Below are 26,151 nucleotides of genomic sequence, written 5' to 3' on the forward strand. Positions count from 1 at the left end.
TTAAAAGTCGTAATATAAATCACAAAATATGCAAACTTGAGGTATTTTTAAGCAATAACCCCAAAAAAATAAAGGTAAACAAATATATTGACATCTATCTATATATGTTTATATAAAAGACATAAATCCTTTTTAATTATTGGGATTGTATATTGAAAGCTGGATGTTTTATGTTTGTATAGGATGTTACTAGTTTGTCATTATTTATCTCTTATTTGAATTGTTTATAATTATATATGTTTGTCCAATTATCTTGTTATATAAGTAGATTATATGATGTGTTGTAAATCACATAATATCATATGATTTGGTTAACCTTATGAGATAATAATATTAATCACAATTGAGATAATTTGAGGATGGAATATTAATTTAAGCTGCAACATACAAAAATTAAAGACTTGTCTTCATTATTTATGGGTTATTCGCTCTTGAATATATGAACTTTGGGTCCATTTTTATTTTTTCCACCAATTTTAAAAGTTGTCAAAAAAAAACAAACAAACTTAAAGATTGTTGCAATTTTTCCATAATTAAACATTAGTCAAAATTAATGTTGACATGACAGGTGATGTGGCACCAATTCAATCAAAACGACATCGTTTTGAACTTATCAAAATTACTACTCCATATTAATTCAATCTCACATCTCCACCCTCTCTATCTCAAACATTTCCACACTATGCACCGCCACGCCATTGACGTCAAGGCTGAGCACCATCATCTTCAATCAGGGCTGGTCTTGTATCTCACAAGGCCCTAAGCAAAAATTAGAAAATGGACCCTTATAGTTTTCTTTTATATCGGCGAAACAACAATATATTAATATAAACTTTTTAGCCAAAAAACTCAGAAGAGTTTTCAAACAAAAGAAAAGAAAATATAAGTTATTACGAATTCAACACTAATGGTATGATCTAAATGAAGAAAATAACTTTCATAAGACGATGCTCTGTAAATAAGTACCTTATTATATGGTTCACCATAGCAGCAATATTGAATGCAATATGTCCCCATAATATGTAACCAAAACACAATTTCTTGTATATCTAGCAAGGATAAAAAGTACTATATGAAATATTGATAGAACATATAACAAATATTAGTTCAAAATAGGGATAAGTTTCTTACTTTATCTAAATACAATACGTCTTGCAATTTTAGAGACAAAAGTATTTATCAAGTTTGTGTAATCTAATTGATCAACCAATTTTCTTTCAATTGATAACATAGCCAACCTATTCAACCTGTCTTGCGACATAGTTGATCGTAGATAAGTGTAATACCCGGGCTTTTAATGACTTGTTTAATTGCTTAAGTTTGAGTAATTAAGGTTTTAGCTCCCTTTAATTTTATAGAGACACGAGAATTCGTTTAGAACTATTTTGATTTACAATTTTTGGGAAGTCAGTATTTTTATATACGGATGATGTGAGATTTTATATCCGTATTTGAGTATGAGTATTTGAATAATTTGAGATAATTATTTGAAGGAGAATGATGAACTCGAAAGTGAGATCTAAGTCCGTTAAGACGCTTTTGAAATTTTAACATTTTGACGATGAATAGTAATAATCTCTATTTCGTCTTTTTGTCGACTCTCAAAATCTTACGTGCGCGTCATCGAGAAATATTCTTAGTTTTTCGTTACGAGTCCAAAAATGAAAGTTTTTATTTTTGGACGACGAGTGAATAATAAACCGGGTTTTATCGATAAACGAATAAAGCTCGTTTATTAGAATTTCGAGAATGAGCTTGCATTTTCTATATTTATATAGAATTACGAGCGTAATGAAAGTGAGTAGGAGTTGAGAGAGCGAGTAACGAAGAGTATGGGTAGTTAGTCGTTAAAACGAGACGAGATATTCAACGATTAAAAAATAAATATCTAAACCTACCCTACCCCTATCCCCCCCTCCCCCCAACCGCCCACTATCCCCCTCTCTCTCTTAACTCACGCTGCACACAACACACACACACTAATTTGTGCTGCACACACACTAAAACACATTAGAAACACACACACACACTTCACGTTAACACCATTTCATTGGTGTTGGAGCTTTTAAGATCCGATTTGAGTGCCGAGACGAGCCCCGATCATCTTTTCGAACACGTATCTAGGTAGGTGACATATTTACCTTCCTTTTGATGGTTAATTTTTCGAGTTTAGTCGACGTAGAAAAACGTCGATTTCTCGATTTTATTTTGAAACGATGTCGGATCGTCGTGAATTTTTAATATGTTGTTCCTAGCATATAGTTGAGCATGTTTAATGAAGGGAGTAAGAACGGAACGAACCGTAGCTATGAAACCCATGAGGGCAGCCCCGTTTTTCACATATTAGCTCGTCTTTCGATTTTTGTTTGATCGTTTAGACTTGATATTTGTGCTTAGGGGTATACTAGGATCGATATATATTAAATTCGTATTTTTCCAAGCACGAAAATTGTATAAGTTTTAGAGTATGATTATTTAAATTCGTGAAGTTTGGGACGTTGCATGATGAATATTATTGCGTATATGTGTTCTACGATATCACATGAGCATGCTAGATTAATTTCGAATTTTTTGAGAAATGTTAAAAACGAGAAGCATGAGGATCGAATGGTTTGATGCCCCAGATGTGGATATTTGATTTTTATTTTAATGATTTGAGTTTATATATGCGTTTATATTTATTGAATATTGCACGTATAATTTACTTAGATTTATTTGAACACCGACGTTCAAATTTGATGAAGACCGCGAGTCATAAGGCCAGAGACGAGCGATGCTCGATTTTAATTGAGTTAATTTGAGCATGCCAATGTGTTTAGAATAATTAAAAATATTTGTATTTAAATTTTGGGAATTTATTTCCATTAAATAAAAATTTTCTAATTATTCGATTATTTATCTTTCATCAGGGTTGGATTAAATTGGTAATTGAATCAATAGGTTGAATACATGTGTTTGATTAACGATAGTACATCCCTAGAATCAATAGGTTGAATACATGTATTTGATTAATGATAGTACATCCCTAGGGTCAGAATCTTTTATTATTTGAGTTTTTATCCTGTTTTATTTGCTTTGTTTTTATTTTAGTTTTATTCTTCCATCTTTTTTGAGCTTGCCTGAATATTACTAGAGTTTATTTAGGATTACTTAGAGTGATTCGTTATATTAATCCATGTGGATACGATACTCTACTTGCCATATTCGTGCTACAATTACACTGTTTAGTTGCAGTTTTTGTTGCTATAGAAATAGTGATCATAAACTAGCAAATTATAAACAATGGAAAATAAAAACATTTGATAGATAAAACTGTAAGAAAATTCTTTGAATCTTATTGTCTCTTGCGTTGATTCCACTGATTTTCTCTTCTTTTTTCGTCTCTCAAGGTCTAAAATAAAGGCTATGACCATTTACTGAAACTTTCAGAGGGCATTTATAGGGCATAATGAAAAAAAAAACACTGACTAATCCAAGTCAAACTAGAATTAGGCCCTAAAAAAATCCTAAAAATTCATCAAAACGCCCTTAATACGATGCCAAATGTGGGCCAGGAACGCGGCTGCAGGCTCCCTCGAATCTTCTGAACTTCGCAACCTTGCGATGGAAACACGTGAAAATGGCCTTCAGGCGGCCCCGGCACGTGACCATGCATTCTAGCCGCGTGCAATTTTCTGTTGCGTGCGACATTTTTTGTTTCAATCTGTTTTCTCTCGTTCGTAATTCAATTTCAATCTATTTTCGCTCACGAACTTGTATTGAGATAAACTTTAATCCTATAAAGTTCAATATCCTTGATTGATATCCAATAGTTTTGCAAATTCACTCAAACAACAAGGAAGTAACAAGTTCGAGACAATAAACCAACTTAAGCTTAAATTAACCATCAAACACACATTTTTCTACCCTCACTTTTCCAACTAAGTTGATCAACTTCTTTTCAGCACAGGATTTAAGAAACTAGTGTTTTAAGGGTATTCGGTAATAAATTGAATAAGTGCTTAGATGTTTCCATATATTTATCATGTATAAGGAAATTGATCAACTTAGTCAAGTTAGTTGGGATAGAGGAAGTATAAAATTGATCAATGAGCATTCTCTTGTGTGATTATTTTGCAGCTTATTGTCCACCCGGCAGCAAAATCTGTTAGAACCGGGTACACGATCAAGATATTACAAAATACTCCCTCCGTCCACGAAATGAGTACCCATTTGTGGACGGCACGGGTTTTAAGAAAATGTATGGAATGTAGTGTAAATAGTTTAAGGGTCCCACTTTTTGAGTGTATTAATTAAAGAGATGTGTGGGGTACACTTGCCAAAAAGGGAAATGGGTACTCATTTCGTGGACGGACGAAAAAGGAAATATGGGTACTCATTTCGTGGACGGAGGGAGTGTTTATTTTGAGAAAATACGACTCAAAATAATTGAAAATTACAAAGTAAATAATTTGAGAAATTACAACTCAAATAATTTGATACAACTGAAATACATGTATAAATAATTTATACGTATAAACAAAGTCGAGTCGAGATGAATCTCTTCCCGCAAGAAGATTATCGCCCCGGTAGTGCTCTTCGGTTTGGCGTATCTTTCCCAAAGGTAAAACGACTACGTCTCGTCGGATGTAGCACCACAATCCGGCGAGCTCCGGCGAACTGAATAGGATCAAGAACTGAGCACAAGTGTTATGTAGAGAGTGTGTGTGTCGAAATGGTAGAATGCAGTATTTGTTGGTGTATCTGAGTGTGTGTTTTCTGCATGCTCTCCACAAGCCTATTTATAGACATGTGGTAAGTATGAATTCAATACATTGAATTCCACTCCGACGGCTGGAAGGTTGAAGATGTGGCCGGTGGCAGCAGCCATTGAAGAAACTAAGCTGCAAAAATGAAGTTGCCATGCAGAAGTCGTACTGGCGTGCTTCTGCTGCTGCTGTGACTTGTTCTGCTGCTGTGGGCTGGGCCAGGAAACAATTAGTTGGGCCAAGAAAAATCTGTTGGGCCAAAAATTAAAAAGCCCAGTGGAGTTGGTCCAAAAAATAGTTTGGGCCCCAAACACCACCCCAAAGCACCAATTGCCAAGATCCAAGTCCTTGGCCGCGGCCCGCCCGTCCGGCGGCGGCGGCGGCGGCGGCGTCGTCGTCGTCCGTCCGTCCGATCGATCGTCGTCGGCGGCGGCGGCGCGCGTGTGTGTGTGCGCGCGAGGCTAGTACTTAGATCAAGCCCACTAGCAAGCCCACAAGTCAATTTATCAACTCCATGTGCTTTGCTATTCTTATACATGAAAAACATCTCTATGTTTTCCAATGTGGGATAACATAGCATAAATGTTATTTTCCCTCTTCAACATCCAAACTTTGACATACAATATCTCACTCATCGGAAATCGGTTTTGAGACTTCAAGTATATCACGTTGATCTACTCGAGATGTAGATTAACATCCAATCATTATTTTAATTAAATAATAAATATTTAATTAAATAATAATTTCCAAATATGGCATTAAAACCATATTTCCAACAATCCCCCACATGAGTGAGAAATCAGTATGCGAAAGTATGCAGACACTTAGCTCAGTCCTCTTAAGATACAACATTGCATTTGGAAAGGTAGCTTGTGGCTTTGAACCTGCCATAGTCAATATTATCGAGTATACCGGCGGCCTAGTGGATTGTGTTCCTTGAACTAGTCCTCCTCGGTGTATACTTAGTCAACAATATTGACACAATATTGCTTCAATCCTTATTCGTTCTCACGTTTGTGTCCATTACAGGCCTTGGAACACCTCTTTGGATTCATAAGTGTTTCAATCGAAGCGGCCCCACTTCACACTTACATAGGTGACTCTTAACTCAAGTATCCTGCTATACTTGTCCTCTTCGAGGAGTTCTAGAATCATTAAAAGTCAAAGACTTAACCTCACCACGTGCAGGTTTCCGAACACTCACTGTTCTACAAGGAATAGGCAATTCGAGTGTTCAACACACGGATTTTCATAGCTTAGTTGTCCCATTGAACCAAGTTCTTGGGATCCTCCAGTCATCATGGTTGGGTTGCCACTATGATTATCCTTAATTTGTGGACTTCAAACCCATTCCCCCTAACAGTTTATACATCTGATCTCGATGGATACTTTTTGTCAAAGGATCCGCTATGTTATCAATTGATCTTATATAATCAATTGAGATAACTCCACTAGTGATCAAATGTCTCACGGTATTATGACGTCGACGAATATGTCTCGACTTACCGTTATACAAATGATTTTGTGCTCGTCCGATAGCAGCTTGACTATCACAATGAATTATTACGGACGACATAGGTTTCGACCAACATGGAATATCCTCGAGGAAATTTTTAAGCCACTCGGCTTCTTCACCAGCTTTATCCAAAGCTATGAATTCTGATTCCATGGTCGATCTAGCAATACATGTTTGCTTCTTGGATTTCCAAGACACAGCACCACCCCCCACAGTGAATACATAACCGCTCGTTGAAAACGAGTCTTTGGCATCAGATATCCAATTTGCATCACAGTACCCTTCAAGTACAGAGGGTTCCCTAGTATAATGAATCGCATAGTTTTGAGTATATTTCAAATATCTCAAAACCCTTTCAAGAGCTTTCCAATGTTCATTACTAGGGTTAGCTGTAAAGCTGCTCAACTTGTTGACCGAGCATGCTATATCGGGACGAGTGCAATTTGTTAGATACAACAAGCTCCCAATAATCTTCGCATATTCTATCGCGTCAACAGGTTCTCCCTTGTGTACATTCAAATGCACACTAGGTTCCCATGGTGTCTTAGCTATTGGCTTGTCAAAAGCGTTGAATTTCTTTAACACTTTCTCAACGTAGTGAGATTGTGTTATAGTAATACCATCAGGTCTTCTTAGAATTTTAATTCCAAGGATAACATCAGCTAAGCCCATATCTTTCATGCTAAAATTTTTACTTAGCATGCCTTTGGTTTCTTGAATCACTCGGGAATTACTTCCCATGATGAGCATGTCATCTACATAAAGACAAACAATAACATATCCGTTATTAGAATTCTTAATGTAGATACATTTATCGCACTCATTGATTCTGAATCCATTTGACAACATTACACTGTCAAATTTTAAATGCCATTGAAGCGGTGCTTGCTTCAACCCATATAAAGACCTTTGAAGTTTGCACACTTTGTGCTCTTGCCCAGGTACTACAAACCCTTCAGGTTGCTTCATATATATTTCATCTTCCAACTCGCCATACAAGAACGCAGTTTTCACATCCATTTGGTGAATCTCGAGATTGTGCAAGGCAGCAATAGCGAGAAGCATCCGAATAGATGTTAGTCTGGTCACAGGTGAATAGGTATCGAAGAAATCGTACCCTTCTTTCTGCCTGAAACCTTGAACGACAAGTCGGGCTTTGTACTTATCTATAGTACCATCAGATTTGTACTTCTTCTTTAGGATCCATTTGCATCCTAAAGCTTTACTTCCAGGTGGTAGATCCACTAACACCCAAGTATGATTCTGCATAATGGAATCAATCTCAATATCGATGGCTTCTTTCCAGAGAGTTGCATCTGAGCCAGACATAGCTTCTTTAATCGTCACCGGTTCGCCATCTAGCATCAAGACAACATAATCCGGTCCATAGACATTAGCTTTTCTAACTCGTTCCCCACGTCTCGGTTCTACATCCATAGGTGTAGACCTTGGTCTTTTCCTATTAGGTGGTACATGATTAGAACCCGTGGCATCATCTACTTGAGTAGAATTACTAGCTACTTCCATAGGTTTAGAACCTGTAGCATCACCATCAACTCCATCATTAGAGTTCGATGTACCTTTATCCTTGTTAGGATAGATATTTTCAAAGAATATAGCATTCCTTGATTCTATCGTTGTCCCAACATGTATATCAGGTATCTCCGATCTGTGCACTATAAAACGATAGGCACTGCTATTAAGTGCATGACCAATGAAGATACAATCCACCGTTTTAGGTCCTATTGTAACTTGCTTTGGTAAAGGCACTTCTACCTTGGCTAAACACCCCCACACTTTGAGGTATTTATACGAAGGTTTCCTTCCTTTCCATAGCTCATAAGGAGTTACATCTTTCCCTTTGAGTGGAATCTTGTTCAAGATATAGTTGGCCGTTAAGACAGCTTCCCCCCACATGTTCTGGGGTAATCCTGAACTAATCAACAAGGCATTCATCATCTCCTTAAGAGTTCGATTCTTGCGTTCAGCAACGCCGTTAGATTGTGGTGAATAAGGAGCCGTCGTTTGATGGATTATACCACTTTCGTTGCATAATTCAGCAAACGGAGCTACATATTCTCCACCTCTATCACTTCGAACCATCTTAATTCGACATCCAAGTTGATTCTCGGCTTCATTTTTGAAGTTTCTAAAAGCTTCAATAGCCTCATCTTTACTTTTCAATAAGTAAAGGTAACAATACTTTGTGCAATCGTCTATAAAGGTGATAAAGTACTTCTTGCCAGCTCTAGTTTGCACGAACTTTAAATCACAAACATCTGTGTGAATAAGTTCCAATGGTTGAGTGCTCCTTTTTACCGATTTAAACGGTAACTTAGCCATTTTGGCTTCAACACAAACTTCACATTTTTCTTGTGAGTTGTATTCATCAACTTTTAGTAAATTCATTTTTACTAATCTCTTTATAGCATTTAGATTAACATGTCCAAGTCTACAATGCCATAAATCAGAACACTCAATCAAGTAAGCAGAAGAAGTTGATGCATCTTTATTGATTTTAGCCTTGGCAGGCTTACAAGCTCTTACACCAAGTTTGAAAAGTCATTCGGAGGCATAGCCTTTCCCTAGGAACTTTCCCCACTTGCGTATTACAACATAGTCAGATTTGAAAAACAATTCAAAATCCTTATTCGTAAGCCTAAAGCCCGAAATTAAATTCTTTCTGACAGTTGGAACGTGTAATACGTCTTTCAATGTGATCTCCACGCCCGACGTGAGTTGAAGAATCACATCTCCCATGCCAAGGACTTGGGATGTCCGTTCGCTAGCCTCCATTATCGTTTTATTTTCCACTTCTTTGTAGTTGTGGAACAACTCACGATTTATGCATATATGGACGGTAGCGCCTGTGTCCACGAACCAAGCGTTCGGGTTGTCCACATGATTCACCTCGGAGATCATGGCAGCAAAGTCATCGTGGTTCCAATCGTCGAAGTCCTTCTCGACGTTGTTCACGTTGCCATTTGCTTTCTTCCGCTTTGGCTTGCGGCAATCCTTAGCCATGTGACCTTTTTTGTCACAATTATAACATACACCATCAAACTTTGATGGTTGATGTCCGCCTTGCTTCCCTTTACCCTTATTATTAGGGTTAGGGCGACCACGTTTGTTGGAGGGACCGCCTTTCTCGGTGAGATTGGCCTTTGCCTCCATTGGAGCTTTTCCCTTTTGATCACGACTTCTCACATGATCCTCCATTTGAAGCTTGGATATTAATATCGGCACGGACATCTCCGAGCGCTCATGCTTCAAAAGGTTTTGAAATTTCCTCCAACTAGGAGGTAATTTCTCTATGATGATTGCAACGAGCAATGCATCCGCCAAGGGCATCCCTTCGGCTTGAACCTCATGTGAAAGATTTTGGAACTCTTCCACTTGGTCCATCAATGGCCGGGAGTCGACCATTTTATATTCCAACCATTTGGCGACAATATACTTGGTAGTATTTGCCTTGTCCACTTGATATTTCAGATCAAGGGCCTCCCACAATTGTTTCGCGGTTTCATGAACCTTGAAAACACGATAGAGCCGTTCGTCCAGAGACATGAGAACGGTGTTACGGCACAAGTAGTCGCCGCGGCACCAGTTCAAATATCCGGCACGAATTTCTTGGCTTGTCTCCCCTTCCCCTTCACTCGGGGTTGGAGGTTTATCCTCCATTAAGAATCCGGCAAACCCCACGGTTGTGAGGTAGAATAGCATCTTCTCTTGCCAATATTTGAAGTTCTTGCCTGAGAACGTTGATGGTTTCTCGGCAAGACCAATAGTTCTAGATGTTGACGATGAAGCCCCCGTTGATGCAAACGAGGAAAATATTGACGACGTGGTTGAACCGATGGTTGCAGAGGTGGTGGAGCCATCCATATTGACGTCGGTGTGAGCCATTTCTCGAACGTGTATCAACGGCAGAGAAAATAATCTTCTTGCGATTGTTAGAACCGGGTACACGATCAAGATATTACAAAATATTTATTTTGAGAAAATACGACTCAAAATAATTGAAAATTACAAAGTAAATAATTTGAGAAATTACAACTCAAATAATTTGATACAACTGAAATACACTGTATAAATAATTTATACGTATAAACAAAGTCGAGTCGAGATGAATCTCTTCCCGCAAGAAGATTATCGCCCCGGTAGTGCTCTTCGGTTTGGCGTATCTTCCCCAAAGGTAAAACGACTACGTCTCGTCGGATGTAGCACCACAATCCGGCGAGCTCCGGCGAACTGAATAGGATCAAGAACTGAGCACAAGTGTTATGTAGAGAGTGTGTGTGTCGAAATGGTAGAATGCAGTATTTGTTGGTGTATCTGAGTGTGTGTTTTCTGCATGCTCTCCACAAGCCTATTTATAGACATGTGGTAAGTATGAATTCAATACATTGAATTCCACTCCGACGGCTGGAAGGTTGAAGATGTGGCCGGTGGCAGCAGCCATTGAAGAAACTAAGCTGCAAAAATGAAGTTGCCATGCAGAAGTCGTACTGGCGTGCTTCTGCTGCTGCTGTGACTTGTTCTGCTGCTGTGGGCTGGGCCATGAAACAATTAGTTGGGCCAAGAAAAATCTGTTGGGCCAAAAATTAAAAAGCCCAGTGGAGTTGGTCCAAAAAATAGTTTGGGCCCCAAACACCAATTGCCAAGATCCAAGTCCTTGGCCGCGGCCCGCCCGTCCGGCGTCGTCGTCGTCGTCCGTCCGTCCGTCCGTTCGATCGTCGTCGGCGGCGCGCGTGTGTGTGTGCGCGAGGCTAGTACTTAGATCAAGCCCACTAGCAAGCCCACAAGTCAATTTATCAACTCCATGTGCTTTGCTATTCTTATACATGAAAAACATCTCTATGTTTTCCAATGTGGGATAACATAGCATAAATGTTATTTTCCCTCTTCAACATCCAAACTTTGACATACAATATCTCACTCATCGGAAATCGGTTTTGAGACTTCAAGTATATCACGTTGATCTACTCGAGATGTAGATTAACATCCAATCATTATTTTAATTAAATAATAAATATTTAATTAAATAATAATTTCCAGATATGGCATTAAAACCATATTTCCAACAAAATCTTGACACATGATCACAGTCTAGAAGATCATATCGAGAGTCTCTCGTCCACGCCTTCGCAAGCAAGTAATTTTATCTCTTCTGTGCTGCAGTTTAATTGGTTAAGAGCAAGCCTAGAATTTATAGCTATTGTATATTAATCACCATGTTGTACTATTGATTTCATTTGATTATGGAGCAAGATTGACGATAGGAATAGTGGTAGAAGTGGTTCTCGCTGGTTTCAATAAGAAAATCGGTTGATTTGGGAAAGAGGATTCTGTGGTAATTAGCATTGATGAAAGTTGGAGATATTGTTAATTTTCAAAAAAAAATTCCGACCCAACATCACAACCACATCGTTTGATACGGTAATGTGGGAAAAAATTCACCTCAAAACTTCGATGAGATGAATCATAATTTAGTCACCAGAATTTGGATCCCGAAACAATCTATAAAAATGTTGAAAGTTGAGGATTTTTTTCAAGATAAAACCAAAGTTGTGACATTTTATGAAAAACTCTGAAAATTGAGGGCACGAACACTATCAACCCTAAATTGTATACACATTAAATAAATTTAACATGTTACAAAGCTCATACACCTTGTCGAGGCAATTTTTTATGACTACAAATAATTTGCAAGTTCAGCATAAATTTTGGCCATCTTGTTTGTGCTGTAAAAGCCATCATCTACTTAGGCTTCAGTTTAAGGGAAGCACTGCACAAATTCAATAGGAAAATTATTAATCTTTTGCAAATTATAACAAGAGAATGTAAAAGCAATGCCAATGGGTCATTGATAGGTATGAATTTCTATACAAAACCTGTTGATACAGTAGCGCTTTCCTGTAGGCGGAGGACCATCGTCGAATATGTGGCCGAGATGAGCATCACAAACTGCACAGAGAACTTCTTGACGTGGCATGAAGATGATAGACAGATCCAGCTTTGACTTCACATTGTTTCCTATAGGCTGATAATACGAGGGCCATCCAGTCCCACTATCGAACTTGGTGGATGACCTAGAGCACGGGGCGCACCAGGTTCAGAGACAAATAAGAGATCCAAGTAGTTGGAGAATGTATTGTTACTCAACTAAGAAATGTGTGAAAGCACTCACTCGAACAAAGGAGTGTCGCAGCAGATGCAGTGGTACGTCCCAATGGTTTTGGTGTTCCAGTATTCTCTGGACATCATGATCAGAGAGTATCATAATTTAAGATGATCAAAAAGAAACAGAACCAAAAGTTTCTAGAGTATAAGTTGCCAAGGCATCTTGTCCATCAATTAAAGTTCTACACCAGTCTCCCTTAAATTATAAGCATTGAACAATCTCAAGCAAGTTGGCATAAGTGAGATGCCATGCCCCTATACAATTTTGAAAAGCCAAAATAGACATAACTTAGCAGCAACTGCTATCGAAAACCATAACTCAATTCGTGGTGAGTTAAAAGGAGGTAGCTTTCCTCATGGTGCTGTTGCTATCACATGTCTTACTTAATAACTGACCACTTAATGCTCAAGCTGTAGAAATGGTTCCTGAGCTACAGCAGCACATCTGAAAGTTTCTGTCTCGTGCCATTCTGCTCCCAAGAATAGTCTAGTTATTCGCTTCATACTACTACCATGATACAGTAAGCAGTAGAGGAGACCAAATCCCATCATTTCGTCGCTCAAATGGAACAACGATTAGAGCTCAAGTTAAATCCCTATTCCTAGTTCAGTGAGCATAGTTTAGTGAGTGATGAATCAATCCTAGGACCTCAAGTACGGAAACCATGAAGTTCATATGAAGCTAGTAACTCCTAAATGAGAAACATGAATTTCTAAAAAGAGCTTGTGTGAAACCACATAGTTAGATGAGGGTGTGGGTGTACCCGGTGAATGCCCTCTCAGTACCCTTCTGTCTAGTAACATAGAACTGTTGGTCAGTTAGCTTCTTCTTCCACTCTTCTTCACTTATTGAACTGTAATTCATGTTTCCTGCCTCTGCACCACATTCACCATAACAACCGTGTTACACCTACCTATACAACAACATGTAGTATTTCTAGGAACTATAATGAGCAGCTCTTAACAATTTAAAAACTTCACAGCTCTCAGCTTGTTTGGAAGTAAAATGACTCATTGCAACTTCAAAGCTATCAATCAACAAATCATCCAAGTTTAACTATTAATTCAGGAACTGCACATATATTTCCCATCAAGAATTCCAGATGATGATTATAATCAATCCCGTGCCTAATAGCACAACTTAATCAAGCAAAACCGCATGATCGCAAACACTTATTAAATCCACACTTTTGCCCATGAACAAAACCACCAAAGAAGACTCATCCTCCAAAATTCAATCTTTATCTCTTCCACACTAACAAAAATGTCCAAGTCTAAGAGATGAACCCCCAGCAACAAATATGCAAAACCAACAGTTAACTTTTTTTTTTTTTTTGAGAATAACTGCTAAACTTAAAACACTTTTAAGATTTAAAAAAAAAATACTATTGCTGTAAAACAGAAATATATATCGATCGAGAGGGGGGAAGGGGACCTTACCTTGAGTGCTGTCTTGTTTCTGAGAGGAAGAGGAGGAAGAGCCCATGGCAGATACAAAGAAGGGCGGCCTGCTTCTGAGTGTGTCGAGAGATTTCCCGCCGAAGGCAAAAGAAATCTGCCGCTTACTACTTAAGACCAATTGGGATTTTGCTGTGGAATGGGGATTAACGAGACAGCTGAAACTGGTTTTGGCTATGGCTATGGCGTAGCAACCCATTTCTAGAACACACTCGCGCGCAGTCACAAACGACGTTAAATTCCACAAACAGCTGCTTCTAAGGTTATTTTAGTGTGTGCGAGTTTTCATTCCACAATTATGTTCCCTTCATTCTCCACCGCTAATTAACCTATGTCAATTTTTTTTGTCCAGACGTCGGTCTCTGATTGGAAGTAATTTATGGCGCCTAGATGCAACTGCGTACTGGATTTTTTTCGAACAGGTGGAATTTGAGGATCCATCCGTGTAGGAACGAAGGCTTTTCGATCCACGTCAGCAAGAACAGACGTGGTGTCTTGGTTGACCACAAATTGATTTTGGATGACAAATTCGGGAGCCTCTTCTCCTATTTTTCTAGGGTTAAGTATCGAACTTTCTACGTCTTTCACAAAATTTTGGATTTTTCGTTTACTCAAAAAATTGGAATTTTCAGCATTTTTATAAAATATTTTAAATTTTCATTTTTTATATAAAATCTCAAACTCTCAATTTCATAAAATATTTTCGATCTTTCTACGTCTCTTCTCAAACTGATAACAGTCAAGTTGTGAATCTTATACAATCAAATTAATAATTCATGACTTATTGACAAGATGAGTTATTTTTCAGTTACAAAATTTTGTATAGCGGAACATTTTATGAAAAACATTAAATAAAAATGTGATTCTTTAGAAGAAAATAAAAATTCAAAATATTTTATAAAAAAATACTGAAAGCTCAAAATCTTTTAAATAAACAAAAAAAATAAAATATTTTATAGAAAACCCTGAAAGTTCAGGATATAAAGAATTATTAATCTTTTTTCTTTGGAATCCGAAAATTAGGAGAAAAGTATGTTATTCGGATATCACTTACACTCTTGATTTATTAATTGATCTTGATTACTAAATCGATAAACCCATCATTAAGTAATACTCAAATAATTGAATAACATCTCAAGATATTTAATTTTATATATATATATATATATATATATATACACACACACACACACATATATATATACTAATAAAAATATTATTGAAAAAAAATACGGGGTATTACAGAGATAGAATTCGTGAAGTACAGAAGGATGATGACTTTCTGTAAAAAAATGCGAGTTAGAGAAGTATCTGACGACCCGAAGAGATTTTAAATTTTGCAAAACGAGACTCTTGTTTCAGGTAAGAGAATTTATGTACCAGACAATAAAATGACTACATTATCCTTTATACCGAAAATAACACATGGGTACTTCAATGGATATGAGCCGTTAGATAGATCAAATCTATGGCTTTGATTTGTTCTTAGGTGTCACAAAAATATGGAGTTCTCACAGGAACCTCCCTAAATATATATATATATATATATATATATAGGGAGAGGTTCAAGAAAGAACCATAAATAAAAAAAGAACGGAGAACCATTTTCAGCCATTTGATTATCAAGATCTATGGTGGATGTATCATCTTGTTGGATGAATGCAGATCGTGGGTTCGAATCCTGAAGGGAGCAATTTTTTTTATTTTTTTGAGTGCATTAATTTTAACAGCGAATGCATTAATTTTTACAGTGAATGCATTAGATTTGATGGTTCTCACGTTCTCACAAATAATGTAGTTCTCTCTAGAACCACACCCTATATATATATATATATATATATATATAGGGACGCGCTCTAGTGTGACCCCCTATTTTTCGTGTAACGTGATGACAATCTGTGGGTTCTTTCTCCAAATTTTTCAAGAACTTTCGCTCAATCTCCTCCTCGACCAACGGATCAAATACTTCAAAATATGGGCAATATGCTGATAATGGAGTCAACAATGACAAAACTCTATCCTCGTTCTTACGCCATCTTAGCTTTTCATTCTCGTCATCACTCATCGTATCCCTTTCGAGAATAGTGACAGTAAATGCTTGCACTTGTTGTGTTTGTAATTTTTCATCGAGATAAATTGGTTCCTCATCATTTTCCGGATGCACCATTTCTTTCACAACAGTAATAATTTGTGCAATTTGAGCATCGAGGGTCTGCAACCTCAACTCTCTGTTGACATTCCGCTACTGTCTCTACGGACTCAAAATTTTTTGTGAATGCTTGAAGGGTGTCTTCCAACGTTGGCTCATAAGATGGAACCGACTGTGGATGACGGTTCTGAATGCTTTCACTGAATTGATCGAGGTCTGGATTTCATGTGAAAATCAGGTTCTCCATCCATCCATGATTATATGACTGCTCTTCAGTAGTGTCACACATCTCCCAAGTTGAATTTAAGTAACAATTCCAGCCTTTCTTGTATGTGCCACCGAGCATAAACCATTCTTGTTCCTCTTTGACTCTGCACAATCGATGGATTTCATGTGTTAGCTCAGCTATCTGCTTCGTGATCTCACAACTTGGAGGATCCTCGATTGGTGGATAAATGTAACCCCACATATTTCATTGATACTGTGCCATTCTTTACATTGAGCTCCAGATCTATAGCAGCTTGGCATATCACTCGTATTTTTCTCCCCCGGACTCCTTAATCATTGCACAACAAAAATACAAAGACCGATCAAACGCACTTGAGGGATAAAAAAGAACCAAAAGAAAAATAAAAAGAAACACGAAAAATAATGCAACACAAAAACCACAAAGCCTAAAGCCTTCCCCGGCAACGGCGCCAAATTTTGTTTAACCTAAAGTGTATCTCTAGATTGCTCTCAAGAGAACGAGGTCAATCATAGAGTGATAAGTTGTCCAAGTCATATCCACGAAGAAGGCTTAACAGGGCTAGTGATTTATGTGTTACACACAAAAAGCAAATAAATCCTAAACATTCTATCCATAAGTTCAAAGTTTGTTTCAAGGAAATAAGAAATAAGTTCAAGGCAAGTACTAAAATAATTCTAGAACGAATAACAATAGGAAAAGCGAGTCTAGGGTCCAGGATTATTCGCCTTAAGAGTTATAAACACGTTAGCAAAAGATGAGCACAATTTATCAATTCTAACAATGCATTCACGTAGGAGCTCAAGCGACAACTTTCGTATTCAAGCTTTGAGATTATCCAAAATAATTAACGGTTAATAGCTGGAAAATACACAAACTATCAACGGATTTGCATATTGCACATTACCTTCAAAAATAGCTACAGAATACATCACCTTTTAATTTAGTTGTAATTTGCACACGCGTTGACCACCACCTTGATCGGTGTTGATGTGGCTCCAGGAATTTTCAGACGTGGACTCACCGGCATTCAAAACAACGTCGTTTTGAGTGAGTATAATTATAAAAAAAGAAAAAAATCCCCAGATCTGCACCTTCTTCCTTTCTGGATGCCACATATTCAAAACTTCACCGTCGCGCTTTCTTTCCGTCTGGACGCCGCCTTCGTCGCCTGGGGTAAAAAGGGAAAATCCCCAGATCTGCACTCGAGCCCAGATCTGCTTCCTTGGATTCGCCTGGGGTAAAAAGTGGAGAATGCTCAAACGACACTCCGACGACTAGCACGACAAGGAAATCGGTGGCGTTGGATTTATCCTTGCAAATCCAGTTGGTTTGGTTGATGGAGGCAATGGACCGGAGGCGGCGCGAACTGAGCTTTGTTGTTGTGTGGTGTGTGTGGGTCGAAGAAGGTCAGAGAAGGTCAGAGGTGGTGGTGGCTCTACCACTGATAGGGGCGGCGTCGCCTTCGTCGCCTGGGAATAAAGGGGAAATCCCCAGCTCTGCAAATCCGGTTGTGGTGCCCGTGGCGGCGAGGAGGGAGAAGAGCTAGGGTTTGGTGACGGGGTCTGGGGGTGGGGAGGCGCTCGACGCCGTGGGAGGCGTGGAGGGTGCAACAGGATTGGATGAGGCGGTGGAGGATGACGTTGGGGTGAGGTCGACGTCAGAGACGGGAGAGGGGCAACCGCATATGCGGTTTTCCGGTGCTGGAACGAGGGGATTGCTCGGTTCTTCAATTTCTTTTTATTTTTTTTTAGGAAGAATTTAATTTTTGGGCAAAATGACGTCGTTTTGTCCACATCGCTTGCCAGCATGTAAAAAATGCCACGAGTAATGCCATGTAATGTTAAATACTGTCCACGTCATCGCCAGTCAAATTTAAGAGTAATCGGAAATCTCGTCGTGTGCAAATTACAACTAAATTGAAAGGTGATGTATTCTGGAGCTATTTTTGAAGGTGATGTGCAATATTCAAATCCAGTGATAGTTCGTGTATTTTCCGGCTATTAACCCAATAATTAATTAGAATTAAAAAATCAATTAGATTACACGTTTCCGATCAAATCTAACGTTGATTAAACTATGATCCAACAATAAATTCATCTCTCGATCTCATTTATTGTTTACAAAGATAAATCAATGGTCAATTGATAATTATAACAAGAAAAAATTAATCAACTAGCACAAATCAATCACAAACAATTTAAACTCATCAATTTGAATATCCTGAACCCTAGAATAAGAATTTAGTTCATAAAATTGATAAAAGTTGAAAATATATGGATAAACTTAATAAGTTGCTAACATTGAAATAAAATTGAAACATTTTTTAAATTTAAAAATTAAACTCCCCCGAGTCTCCAAATAAGTATCTATTTGAGAATGACACAAGTTTTAAAAAATAAATACTCTCTTCGTCCCGCGAAATTTGAGCAATTTCTTTTCGACACAAATTTTAAAGAGTTTGTATTTTATGTGTTAAATGTGGTAGGTAAAAAAATGAAAAGATGAATAGAGGAAAAAAAAATTGTCATATAAAAAAAGTACTCAAATTTCACGGGATAAACCGAAAAGAAATACTGCTCAAATTTCACGGGACGGAGAGAGTATTTATTTTTGGTGTGAGTGAATTGTGTGAGTATATTTACTAAAAAAATTGAGTATTTATTGAAATAATGGAAAAAATGAAATATGAGTAGTAATAGGGGAAAGAGAGAATAATAGAATTAGTAATACTTCCTCCGTTCGCGATATCGTTTCCACTTCCATTTATAGAAATAGGATCTATAAACTTCCACTCACAACAATAGTGAGATCCAAACTCCACTCACTATTATCTACTATTATTCACTACTTTTTTTAAAACTCTATCTACTATTATTCACTACTTTTTTTAAAACTCGCGCACGAAGGGAGTATAATATAGCTAAAGAGTAAAGATATGTATAGATTTGATACTAATTAAAAAAAAAAGAGGCAGCAGAATGATATGAATAAAACAAAATCCTACATCAACCTTACTTCAGCTCGAGTCCAACAACACACACAGTCACAGAGGGATCAATCAGAAAATGGGAGCATTTGCGGCACTCTCGACACCAACTCCATGGGGCCAAGCCCAGTACCGCGAGAGCCCCACAATCCACAACCAATCCGCCCCCTCCGCCCATTTCCGTCCCCCACCCAGGCCCTTTTCGTGCTTCGCCTTGGACGCCTCCAGGGACAACGTGCCGCCGCTGGTGGTGGTGGGCTCCGCCAACGCCGACATTTACGTGGAGATCGACCGCCTGCCCAAGGAGGGCGAGACCGTTTCCGCCAGAACCGGGCAGACGCTGGCCGGCGGCAAGGGGGCCAATCAGGCGGTCTGCGGCGGCAAATTGGCGTACCCGACCTACTTCGTGGGGCAGGTGGGGGAGGATGCTCACGGCAGGCTCATCACGGACGCGCTCCAGGGCGGTGGGGTGCTTCTTGATAGGTTGACCACGGTCGCCCACTTTCCCACGGGCCATGCCGTGGTTATGCTGCAGTCTGATGGCCAGAACTCTATTATTATTGTTGGTGGTGCTAATATGGCTGGCTGGCCGGATATTTTGCCGCCGGAGGATCTGGACGTGGTCAAGAATGCTGGCATTGTTTTGCTGCAGAGAGAGATTCCTGATCAAGTCAACCTTCAGGTTGCAAAGGTGACATCTTTGGCTTTACTCTTGGCCTCTAACCACGCTTTTCTAATCTTTTTCCGCTAATTGTCATCAACTATTTTCTTGAATGATGTTATATCTCCATGTCTATCTCTGTGGAGATGAAAGGTGAGAACTTGACGTTGCCGACTTGCCGTTGTCAATGGATTAATTTGGTTTTACTGAAGTTTGAATTGAATGGTGGAATGTGAAAATTTGTTTTATGTAGGCTTATACTTATTGTTATGTAATTATCTTGAGCACTCTCTTGAGTGGTATCTGTCTGGAATGTTTTCTAGGTTTTCCTCTTGAACTTGCACAAAGTTGTTTATCCATTACTGATTATTTTCCAAAAGTAGGGTTGTTTCATTTATATGTTTTTCCTAGGCATGCTGTATCAGTATAACCAAGTGGAAAAACTTGTATGGATTTTGTACTTATTGCAAAAGAACTTACAGTTTCAATCAGAATTTTTTTGCGACTTATGCTGAAGATTTAGGTCTTGTGTCGAGTTGTTGATATGTTATTTCAGCATTTTCCGTAACTTTACTTTGTTATACAATAATTTTTTGAGTTAATAAGGTGGACTTGGCTTATTGGTTGCTTGAAGATGTAAGGGTGGACAGCCTATTATTTAGAATCTTTGTATGAAACTATGATGAGTTGATTAGAGTGGTGTTATGGGATATTTATATTTCTTTCTGCTTTAGTGATAGGTGGGCGTGGGCCTTCAAGAAGGATGATATACAGAGTTTAGGCTAGACTAGTATGGTGAGAGATGTATCCTGGCAAGATCTTTGCTGGTGTTTAAAAATCCTCTGAAGTAAACCGATCAGAACAAATGCTGAAGGAAAATTAAGGTTGCAACTAAAGAAGTTTATTGTTCAGTGTATCCCAAATCATTCCATGCATCAAGCAGCTTAATTAGGAGTTAGGACGAATGTCAAGCTCAAGAGTGGTTGTAAGTATTGAGGTGTGATTCATTAAGTAGTTGTATACTTTATTAAAAATGTTTCTGGGAGTGTAAATCAGAAGAATATAATCCTCAAGAGTCAAGAGTACTGAAATAAAAATGGTAGCATCTGAAACTGTATCAAGTATAAAGATGTGCAAGTTTCTTGAGGGCAAATATGAGTTTCATATTTGTATATAATTTACATCAGGACAGCTGCCTAAGATAATCTTTTCTCTTGATGTTCCATTTCCCTATTTTATAATCTCGGATATTAATGCTATATGACTACTCACAAAAGTGAATAACAGAAATAAATCGTTTGTGATTTTAGGTGTCAGAATTTCTTTGATAAGGAAAGGCAAAATTAAGACTTTGTTTGAAGAAAATAGAGAAAATGTATCCTTTTTCATTTGAGCCATGGCAAATCATGTTTTCTGTCTTTCAAATTCTTTCACCAAGAAAACACTATATATTTCATGGGATTGGCTCTTTAAAGCATTGAGTTGATTGTAGCACAATAACATCATATTGTGATGGCCTACGTAGGCTGTTGCAATTTACCATCATTACTAAATTGTTGTGGAATACTATGTATGCGCTCTCCAAGCAATGCACGTTAAATGATCTTAAGTCACCACAATTTACCCTTGGAGCTTTTTCACATTTTTGTTCACTTTGCCACCCAATAGAAGGAACTCTGAAAGGATGTGCATGGGGTTATAGAGGCATTTGCTACTCGGGCAATGCAGGGAAACTGGTTGGGACTGGTTAAGGGAATCGGAGATGGGCTTTTTATCTGTTAGTTTTCTTTAAATTTGTCACTTTTTTTGTTTGTTTCAGTTAAGCAATATGGAAATAAATTATCACCAAATTATTTTATCAATTTATCACTAAAAGTTGGAATGCCAATTTATCTTTCAGTCCTCCGAATTGTATGAAAATGTATAATGTAGTTTAATATATTACAGTTTGGTACTTTTATTTTTCTTTTGTTAAATTCTTAAATTACAGTTTTCATATTAGTATCTGAATGATTTTCTGTTTTCTCCATCTTAAGTATGAATTTGCAGTTTTTAGGGCATCTTTATTAGGATAGCAAATTGTTGTTTTAGTTTATTAAAATACGAACAAATAGAGGAATATTATACTATTGTTTAAGTTATAGTAAGCATGTATTATTGTTTTTTATTTAACAATTTAGAAAAGATTATGTTTTTCTCTTTATTATTGTTATTAATATTTTCAGACAGAGGGAAGAAGAGTAAATAAAGGAACTGTTATTTGGAGTTAATTAGGTATTCATTAAATTTAAGAGCAATTGTCATATTTTATAGAAAAATGATTTTACGCTTATAATTAAACGATTTTTATCCCAAATAGTATAAACATTCATGACATTTGTTTCACAAAATTTCATGAATACTTGTACCAAGTAGAAATTAGGATGTCCTAATCTTTAGCTGTCAGGACTAAGCTATGTGAATTTAAATAAATATATGCTGGTTTGGAGCTTCAGATAAGAATAGGTATCTGACAAAGAGCTCAAGACAAATATTAAGGTTATTTGTCATTAATCATTATCAAATTACTTCAATAAGCCAAGCGCAATGGATGTTTTCTGCAATTGACGACTTTTATAACACATCTGATGCATATACTCATGTTTAGTCCGTTGAGTGCTGAATATAATTAGTTGAAAAGAAATATGTGCATATATTTCTAATGATCTTAAATTCTTAATAATATATTTGTGTAATCTTTCTCATGCTTTCAGGCTGCACGGAGTTCTGGTGTTCCAGTCATCTTGGATGCTGGGGGAGTTGATGCGCCAATCCCTCCGGAACTACTTAAGTTTATTAGCATTTTGAGCCCAAACGAAACTGAGCTTGCTCGTCTAACAAATATGTCCACAGAAAGTTTTGAACAGATTAGCCAAGCTGCGGGACAATGCCATGAAATGGTCAGTTTATAATATAGAGCTGTGAAAACATATTAAACGATGAAGATGTAAACGTTTCCTTTTTTATGGTTTCTTAGTTGATTGGACTGTTTTATTTAAGAACTTTATTGCACTTCCACCTTTACTGTAATCATGTTTTTTTTGGCCTATGTCAAAAGTTCAGCTCTTCAGATCAGGACTCTATGCATTTCCTATTTGTGGAACCAAATTCCATACTGTTAGAACAAATTACTGTTAAAGACATCCGAACCTGTGTAATTCTAAAGATTAATGTTGCCATCAGCAAACTTCCTCTCTGTAAAGATAATATATTACTCGATCAAATTCATGTTACTGGCGGAAGGCATTTAGCTATGTACTTATATCTGAAATACGTGTTTTGGCATGTATTGCATTTATTGGGTTGATTACAGATGCTTCCCTTTTTTCCAGGGTGTTAAGGAAGTGCTTGTAAAACTTGGAGCCAAAGGTTCGGTTCTTTTCACGGAAGGAGAGGAACCAATCCGACAACCTATCATATCAGCTCCGAAAGTGGTTGATACCACGGGAGCTGGTGATACTTTCACTGCAGCGTTTGCTGTCGCCCTTGTGGAGGGAAAGCCCAAGAAAGAATGCCTGGAATTTGCTGGTATGTTCGGCTTTCCCTTTATACTCTTTCTTAGTAAAAGCTCGGTCTCACAAAGTTATCAATTATCTTTTCAGCTGCTGCAGCTTCACTTTGTGTGCAAGTAAAGGGTGCCATACCGAGCATGCCCGACAGAAAATCAGTTTCAAATCTTATTCAGATGCATTATTAGCTCATCTGGCATGTATGTAATAAGAGGTATTCTTCTCGACACTGTTTTCTGATTTTCTCCTTTAACAAGGAGGATTAGCTCTACACCTAGTTTTACAACAGTTAAAGCATACTTTATATCACACTTTTGCTTTCCCATATGCAAATGATAACTCATCTCTCTCCATAAATCATTCTAACGGATCAACTTATTAATGATATCTTAGAACCTATTTCTATATTTTGTGTTATTTATGTGTTTCTTAGAGAAATATTTCTGGGACAATATAACTTGGAGTTAAACAGATGGGTGCCAGTGGGGAATAAGTTTGCAAATCTTGAATGTACCTTGGTTTTTTCTACTCTTAATATCATATCAAAATTTTCATACAATGTAATGAGTGATAAATTGCATCTGTACATATCCTCTACTCTAATTAACTCCGCTGGAGCTGTATCATTGTATGTATTGTTGGTTTTATTAAGTTTTCTGTGTAGGGCATCATTGTATGTATATTCATGGTTTTGCCTCATCATAAAACCTTCCAAGTAAAACTATGCTGCATAATACGTCTAGAAAGGAAGTAGACGACGCTCTAAACTCACATATTTGGTACAGGTAAGGGAACTAGGGCAAGGACAGTCATCAGAAGTTTCACTGCCTGCAGACTTGCAAATTCTTGAGCACTTTGATCATCATTCATCAGTTTGATGGAAAAGTTAATCCTCCTCAAAACTAATTTGAGGTTGCTAACTGCACATATTTTATCAAGAATCATGTGGTGGTATCAATCTTTCTTGACATGAGTTTTGTTGAGGTTCTTGAAACTTTGATTTAGGTCTTATAGCAATATATAAGGTAATTTTGAGCTAGTGCAGTATCCATCATGCACACATGTTGAACCCTTTTTTTTTTTTTTCCCACTATGATGGAAATCCATGGCCTCTCGAGCATAATAGTCTGCAAATCACATAGGGAAGGTGTAGTGCGTAGCTTTATTCTTCTCACACCCTCTCCCCTCTGGATTTCTAGATATGATTAAGCAGGCAGCTTGCAAATAATTGAGTAGGTTGTTAAGAAATGAGTCGTGTGTTAAGATTAAATAGACACATTTCCTAAAGAAATAATTCTTTGGTAATAAACATCCTTTAACTCAATAAATATCTGTGTTACAACTTTGCACACCACATTAAAATTTACTATAAGTTAGACACGTTGACCTAATGGAAAATAGTTGATATTGAACACTGAACCGCACTACTATGTAAACTGATTGCGTTTCATAAATGTACTAGGAAGGAAGACCAAAAATTTATTTGGATTCTCTAATATGACATTTATTTTAACGCAAAAACTTGGTGCACTCAGTCTCACGGATGATACGGGTGTGACCCGCGCCCCAACCAAGCGCCATGACCTGTGCCCCCTCCCACCCTAAACCTTAATAGCAATAGTCATTTCGTCCCCTCCCCTCCCCTATTATCTCTCTTATCTCGTCCTCTCTCTCAATTTTCAGAAAACACACACACAAATGCACACTCTTATCTCTTTCCATCTCTGCTTGGGGCGAAGGTTCGACATCACCGTCGCCGACCACCTTGCTGAGCCGTTGTCGTCTCGCTTTTCATCCCTTTCTTCTTTATCTCTGAAAACAAACACACCCATAGCTCTAAATATCCCCCCTTCCCCTTCTGAATTCGTCCTTTCTCCCTTGGATCTAATAATCGCTGCCACCTCGCTCCCACGATGGTCGCCCGCTGAAGCCACCACCTAACGCCACTGAGCCTGAAGGAGTATTGTGTCGCCGCTGCGTGTGCCTCTGAAATCACCGTCGTCGTCGTTGATGGTCGTTGCCGACAGTAGCAGCTCCTGAAGCTGCCGCTGCTGCACACGGTCTGACGACACCGAAAACCGTTGCTTGGAATTGCTGACTGTTGCCGGCGATAGCAAAAGCTTCGGCAGCCACTGCCTCGCCCGAAGCTACCTCCCGAAGTCGCCATTCGTCGTGGCCACTGCGCGTGGGAATTATTCTCTGATTGAGCAAGAATTGATGGGGATGTTGCAATTTTTTGCTTAGTAATTATTATCTGATTTCATGGGAATTTTAATTGTTTTTTATTTGACTAAATTTTGTGTTCAACTATCTGCAAATGGAAATTTGATGGTAGCTAGCTATTTGGGTGTTGGTGTTGATAGTAGATGTCGAATTATTCTTGGATTTTGTTCATTCTATTCAGTAAACAGTCCAAGAACATTGAAATTTAGTGAATGTATCAATTTATGAGCTCTGTTTATTAAGTTTTATTGTTTCTTCTTCGACTTATTTGGTCAAGTAATTATTGATATGAAGAAAGATAATGTTTCAAAAATATTAGTACATTTTTTTCACGACAATTATTATTTTAATCACGAGAAATGGTTATTTGTTATAAACTAGAGAGAAACGAGAGAATAGAGAAGAGAATATGTATTGAGCGTATTCAAT

At 37.8% G+C, this 26,151-nt stretch overlaps 2 protein-coding genes across 4 annotated transcripts; one reads left to right on the top strand and one right to left on the bottom strand.

Moving 5' to 3' along the window:
* Positions 1-11,793: 11,793 nt before the first annotated feature.
* On the bottom strand, positions 11,794-14,284 carry LOC130986843 (peptide methionine sulfoxide reductase B1, chloroplastic). Of its 2 annotated transcripts, XM_057910375.1 has the most exons (5): positions 13,888-14,284; positions 13,212-13,323; positions 12,455-12,520; positions 12,159-12,356; positions 11,794-12,052 (listed from the first exon to the last, which is right to left on the bottom strand). In XM_057910375.1, exons 1-5 carry the CDS (start codon positions 14,102-14,104, stop codon positions 12,025-12,027), a joined length of 621 nt encoding a protein of 206 aa, XP_057766358.1. In that variant the 5' UTR covers positions 14,105-14,284; the 3' UTR covers positions 11,794-12,024. The 2 variants fall into 2 exon arrangements, with proteins under 2 accessions (XP_057766358.1, XP_057766357.1); XM_057910374.1 differs by having other exon boundaries at positions 11,794-12,356; positions 13,888-14,194.
* A 5,003-nt stretch (positions 14,285-19,287) lies between these two features.
* On the top strand, positions 19,288-24,538 carry LOC130986844 (ribokinase). 2 transcript variants are annotated; one of them, XM_057910376.1, is made up of 5 exons: positions 19,290-19,981; positions 22,705-22,890; positions 23,323-23,518; positions 23,593-23,713; positions 24,285-24,538. In XM_057910376.1, exons 1-4 carry the CDS (start codon positions 19,370-19,372, stop codon positions 23,685-23,687), a joined length of 1,089 nt encoding a protein of 362 aa, XP_057766359.1. In that variant the 5' UTR covers positions 19,290-19,369; the 3' UTR covers positions 23,688-23,713; positions 24,285-24,538. The 2 variants fall into 2 exon arrangements, with proteins under 2 accessions (XP_057766360.1, XP_057766359.1); XM_057910377.1 differs by lacking the exon at positions 24,285-24,538 and having other exon boundaries at positions 19,288-19,981; positions 23,593-23,904.
* The last annotated feature ends 1,613 nt before the right edge of the window (positions 24,539-26,151 follow it).

This window comes from Salvia miltiorrhiza, chromosome 5 (genome assembly GCF_028751815.1).
Source record: "Salvia miltiorrhiza cultivar Shanhuang (shh) chromosome 5, IMPLAD_Smil_shh, whole genome shotgun sequence".
NCBI lineage: Eukaryota > Viridiplantae > Streptophyta > Magnoliopsida > Lamiales > Lamiaceae > Salvia > Salvia miltiorrhiza.